A 6,000-nucleotide genomic window follows, 5' to 3' on the forward strand; every position below is an offset into this window, starting at 1 on the left:
TCACAGACTACCATCACATTCGATGCCTAGTGTGCATGTGATAAGCTTTAGATCCTCTGGGACTACTTAGTTAACTTATTGCACCAGATATGATTTTGTAACTTTCCCCTTAAAGTTCTAGATTTATGCCGTTAATTCAATTTGCCCCATAATGCAACTGGGGTGTCCTGGACCTAAAATGAATCAGTGCTTCCTAGATGTATTTCTGAAAAGATATTAACCTTTATCTTTCACTAAAGAAAAAAGGATTTGCTCTCAGAATAGCTGGCTACCTTTACTTCAAGAAATAAGTCACTGCTAGGTGCATGGATTTTAGATTCTATGTGATTATGTACACATACACAAATAACTTAGGAGATGGTGAAATCTTCCATCTGAAGAACAGTGAGAGTACTAAATCCTATCTAATAAAAGAGTAATATGCAAATTTACCATCACTCAGCTACACGCACAAGCCACGCCCACCAGCCAATCAGGAGCAGTATGCAAATCAATCCAACGAAATGGCTGTAGCCACGAGAGAGCAGGAGGCTTGGGTTTCCCCGGCAATGGAGGAAGCCAAGCTTTCCGCACACCCTGGCCAGCCCAGGCCTCCACTCAAGGCTGCAAAGTTTCAATTATAAAAGATAAATAAATCCCAGATACCAGGACCTCTGCTTGGGTCATTGGGGGGCGTGGCCGGCTTGCAAACTACCACAGGCCCCTTACCCAGGCCTCCCCACACCTCAAGGGAACCCCCACCCTGGTCCAGGACACCCTTCAGGGCAAACCAGCTGGCCCCCACCTGTGCACCAGGCCTCTATCCTATCTAATAAAATAGTAATATGCAAATTGACCATCACTCCAACACACAAGATGGCTGCCCCCTTGTGGACACTAGATGGCCACCACAAGATGGCCAGCAGGGGAGGGCAATTGGAGGGATCAGGCCTACAGGGGAAGGCAGTTGTGGGCAATCAGGCCAGCAGGGGAGGGCAGCTGGGGGCAATCAGGCCAGCAGGGGAGGGCAGTTCAGGGCGATCAAGCCTGCAGGGGAGGGAAGTTAGGGGTGACCAGGCCTGCAGGGAAGGGCAGTTGGGGGGGGACCCAGGCCTGCAGGGGAGAGCAGTTGGGGGGGCGCAGGCCTGCAGGGGAGGGCAGTTAGGGGTGACCAGGCCTACAGGGGAGGGCAGTTAGGGGTGACCAGGCTGGCAGGGGAGGGCAGTTAGGGGCAAACAGGCTGGCAGGGGAGCAGTTAGGCATCAATCAGGCTGGCAGGGGAGTGGTTAGGGGGTGATCAGGCTGGCAGGCAGAAGCAGTTAGGGGCAATCAGGAAGGCAGGCAGGCGAGCAGTTGGGAGCCAGCAGTCCTGGATTGTGAGAGGGATGTCCGACTGCCCGTTTAGGCCCGATCTCACTGGGATCAGGCCTAAACAGGCAGTCGGACATCCCTTGAAGGGTCCCAGATTGGAGAGGGTGCAGGCTGGGCTGAGGGACACACACCACCCCCCATGCACTAATTTCGTGCACCAGGCCTCTAGTACATAATAAAATTCCTACTGCTGTAAGGAAAGGAAAATGAAGACTGGCACTGGGAGAAGATGGGAGGGTTAGAATTATAAGTGCTACATGGCTAAAAGTAGGAAAAAAAGCAAAGGAGTTAATAGTTTAATGAGGTCCAGAAATGGCTTTGATGAACATGCAAATGCTCTTAAACCAAAAGATGGGGGAAAGACAAGATTACAACGATAAGTAAACAATTCAAATTAAGTGGTGATATGGGAATAGAAGTGGAGAGAGCAAAAAGGAAAAGTGGGTTTTCTAGATTGTTGTTTCAGAAAAACAATTCAGCAAGGAAGCTAAAATTGACCACAAATCTAAGTTTGTTAACTGATGAAAAATGCTCATTTTTAGAAAAATATGTTCCCAGCTCTGATCTAAACTAAGAAACTTTCATAATATTGTTGGAAACTGACTATGCATTTGTCTAACATTCACACATTGCATGATGCATTTGAGTTATATATCTACTGATAAAAAAAATAGCTGGGTTTCAAATCTTGTGGCATAAAACTTCAAATATTTCAGAAGAAATAAAGCATTATTCCTAAACACTGGCAACAGTATTTCTACAATAGAAAGTATGCAGACATTCCAAAATGCTTTTAAACCAGGAATAATGATGTGTGCTGACATTTAGTTAGACTTAATTCTTTTCACTTACATATGAACCCAACTGTGTCCCTTTGTCTCCTATTTTAAGAGACTTCCCAAGATAAAAACATTGCCCTATTTTTTTTTTTAAGGTCTGTCCAAATGATGACTATCTTTGATTGCCTTAAAATCAAGTAAACAAGCTCTGGACTTTAACCTAGAAAAGAAAATTTTCAAATATTCCCTTCCCCTGATGTCAGTTGCTACCCATGACCTCTGTTGAGATGTTCACAACAAAGGTCACAGGGCTCCCCTTCCCCTCCTAAAGAATTAATGCAGTGGGAAAAGGGCAGACACCCACTGCATTATTATTCTCAATCTCTATTGTAAGCAACCCCATGATCCCAAATTGTAATTGTACATAAACCTACTGAAGGTTTAGATTGGAAAAAGAAAAGTAGAGGAGATAGGTTTTTAAAAATGGGGTTTAAAAATCTGTGCCAGCAAACTAAACTTCCTTTTCAAACTAAGGTGGAGTTTCAATATTAAGAACAGTCTCAATGTTTGTGTATGTTTTACCCAATCATAAAGCACAAGCTTTATTCTCTTTAATTAGGGTTCAAAGATATTGTTAGGGAGTAACTGGGCCATAATTAAGAGTTATATTAGAGAAAGATACATTTTATTAGACTTGAATACTTCCCAGATCAAAAACTACATCACCATTAGGACATTGCTAGTATATAATACATAATTTCCTTTGATGATCTTTGAACCAGAAAAGTCAGATGCTTACAAAGACAATGATCTTCTCAACAATTTCTGACCACCTTCAAAATCAACCAATATTTAATTTTAGCTTAATAAAAAGCCACACTAAATTTCCTAACCACTTTACCATGTTACGCAAACTGGGTTGACAAACACCATATTATGTGTCTTGAAAGTCAATTCACATGTGTTAAATTCCAGGGTTTAGCAATAGAAAAACCTTGCAATTTTAGATGGAAGTGTTTGTTGAACCCCTGGAGAATGAATATAGTAGAACAAATAATTCATGTCTTGGTTAGAAACCAGAAGACCTAAGAGTAATATGAATGCATACTTATAAAGTGAGTTTCAAGTTCCTTCCAGGTCACTGATATGTAGTGTGTGACACTATATAATACTTCACATGTTAAGGTTGTGTTGGAACTCCAATTGTCATTCTACTCATCACCCGCCTTCCTCAAGAAAGCACTGCACAATAAACAAGGGTCATTTTCCTTACAGCAATGACATAGGACACATACACACACACAGCTCAGACCCAAAAGGCTAAAGACAAACAGAAAATCTCAAAGACTTTCTAAAGTGTAGATTTGCCTTTCCTAATCACTCAGGCTTGTCAATGGAGTGAAAACTACATTTACATGTGAATGCCATAATCTTCACCAAAGCCAGCCTGGGAACTAAAGGTTGAAAAACACTACTTTTAAGATTTCAGGCCTAAGCTCTAATATCCTTCAGGAACAAGAAGACAGGCCCAGGCCCAGCCCCATTAAAAATTCCACATAAAACCAGCCACTCAGTCACCTCGTGTTTGGATCTCTGGGAAACAAAACAGTCAAGCTTTCTTGGGATTTTGGAGGCTGACCTGAGCACCCACAAGGCCATGTGAGTCAAGTTGGCAAAGAAACACGCAGTTTCAAGAAAGCAAAGGTTCTTCTTTTCAATTCCAAGTTCCCAAAACACCTCAGGCCACAATGCTCCCTTGAAATAAATGACAGCCACAACAAAGACAACCTTTGCAAACCCAGATAGCACTCTGGAACTTCTATGCTTCCTAGGGCCAAAGAACAGCCAAAAACCACTAAAGGTTAAGGTGACCCAGCACCCAAGATCTCAATTTTAAAAAATGCTAGGTGTTGGGGCAGGGGATGAAAACAAGGAAAGTCAAAGGGCTACTTTGCTGATAGCCAGGCCATACCAATCCTAATCAAGCTTTATTTTCCTGGACATCAGTATAGTGAGCCATTAAAAAATCAAGGTCACCAGTAGGTCCCCCGTTTCCCCTCGCTCAGTGCTTTTTGCAAGAAAATGCTTATAGCAGCTTCCCATATGCCACGCCACGGTGGGCAGTGCCAAGCCTAAACTTTTAAACCTTGGGGAAGGTGGGAAAGTCAGCCAGACGCTGGGCTAGGAAAAGTCAAGAGAAGGAGGGAAAAAGATCAAGTTTCAAAACAAAGGCTCCACTAAGAACTGAATGTCAACCCCTTCCCAAGTCCTAGTCTTCAAGCCCAGTAGGCTGGGCCTGGATTTTCAAAAGAAATCAAGAAAGTCGGATAGACCCAGCTCCTGGCTATCCACGAGAATATTTGCACAACCACTTGATGAGGGTGGTGTTATCCACCCCGCCACCCCCATCTTCTTACACAGGAAAATAGTGAGGCTTAGAACCTAAGTCATCTGCCCAAGGTCCCACGGCAGAGCCTAAATTCAATTCCCTTCCCGGCCAGGGCAGGCCGGCACCAGGTGGGCTCCAGGCGGGGGCCCAAAGGACGACGCCCCTGCCCGCAGGGAACCCGGGCGGCGGGAGGAGAGGGGCCCCGCGCTCGCTTCACGCCCCGGCCCCTACCTTCCTTGACTCCCGGCAGCTTGGACTGGTCGATGCTGACTTCAGCCATGTCGGGCCGGGGTCTTGGCGGCCCCTGGCCACCCGCTTCCCCGCCGCCGCCGACCCGAGCGCGGCCCCGCGCGCACAAGCAGCGCCCGACGCGGCGCAAAGTCCGGCCGGCAGCGCGCGCGGCCCGGGAGGAGGGCGAGGGCCGGGCGGGTCCTGGCGACAAAGGCGGAGAGAGCCGGGGCCCCGACGCACCCGACAGGCGGCCCAGCTGCCCCGCCGCAACCACCTGCTCCCACGCCCCCGGCCCGGATTTGTACTAAATACTCGGCTCCCGGAAATGGACTCGGGCCGTCCAGTACGGCGGGAGAGAGGAGACAGAAAGGCGGGCGGGCGGGCCTGGGTGGGGAGGCGAGGGGAGGGGAGCTGCAGGTCTGAAACCGCAATTGCAAGTGGCTGGCGAGCGGAGATCGGCTCCCGCGGCCGCCTCCCTGCTGTCTCCTTTGTACGGTGTGACGCGCCTGAGGCCGGGGGCCCCCCAGCGCCCCCGGGCCCCGCCTCGCTCCCCACCGAGGGTCGCGTCTTTGAAGGGGGGCTCCGTGTCCTGAAGGCCTCAGCAGAGGGCCACACGGGTCATCAGAATAGAATCGTCGCCGTCAGCGGTGTAGTCAGCATTCTGGGGCTGAGATTCCCACAGATGCTTCCTGTGTGCCTCTCTCCGCACTCTTTGCCTCCTGGGATTAGAGGAAAGATAATACATGTGCATTAAAAAACAATCTCTACTACAGCTAGAGAGCAGCTGATAAAAATCTGGGCCAATTCACACCAGCTGGGGGAACTGAGTCATTCATTCATCAAAAACGCAGGAATGTCTACCAAATGTGAAGTTAGGCACTGGGGCTGATAAAACCATGTGTCAGAAATCTCTCCTGTGGCATGTCACACATTGGACTACCATTGTGACTTTTGTCTCCCGGAAGTAGGCAACATCTTCTGTCTGCCATCTCCTGGCAACAGAATGCGCCCTCTCAATAGGAAACCGCCTCAGTGGTGCCTCCTCTCCCAAGCGTGTGTAATCATAGAACCTCTAGCCTCCACCACTCTTCCTTCCTCTCCCACCCACACACTTTCAACTAAGGATGGGTGTGGGTGACCAAGACAGGTCAAGCGGAATACCTCCCTATGGTTGTTACATGAACTGGGACAGATAAGCATCTGTAGGGAAGGTTTGCCCTCACTAATGGAAAGTGAAGCTAAAATGAAGAC

The 6,000-nt window shown here is 47.7% G+C and overlaps 1 protein-coding gene across 3 annotated transcripts in view; it reads right to left on the bottom strand.

Annotated features, from left to right (window-relative positions):
* CCDC50 (coiled-coil domain containing 50) overlaps positions 1–5,090 on the bottom strand; it is a 76,640-nt gene extending 71,550 nt beyond the window's left edge. For all 3 annotated transcript variants that reach the window (XM_080652458.1, XM_080652457.1, XM_080652456.1), the window contains exon 1: positions 4,750–5,090. In XM_080652458.1, coding sequence (XP_080508584.1) covers positions 4,750–4,798 — 49 coding nt within the window. In that variant the 5' untranslated portion in view covers positions 4,799–5,090. The remainder of the gene's footprint in view (positions 1–4,749) is intronic.
* Between the last annotated feature and the right edge of the window lie 910 nt (positions 5,091–6,000).

The sequence above is a fragment of the Plecotus auritus genome (genome assembly GCF_963455305.1).
Source record: "Plecotus auritus genome assembly, chromosome: 2".
Taxonomy (NCBI): domain Eukaryota; kingdom Metazoa; phylum Chordata; class Mammalia; order Chiroptera; family Vespertilionidae; genus Plecotus; species Plecotus auritus.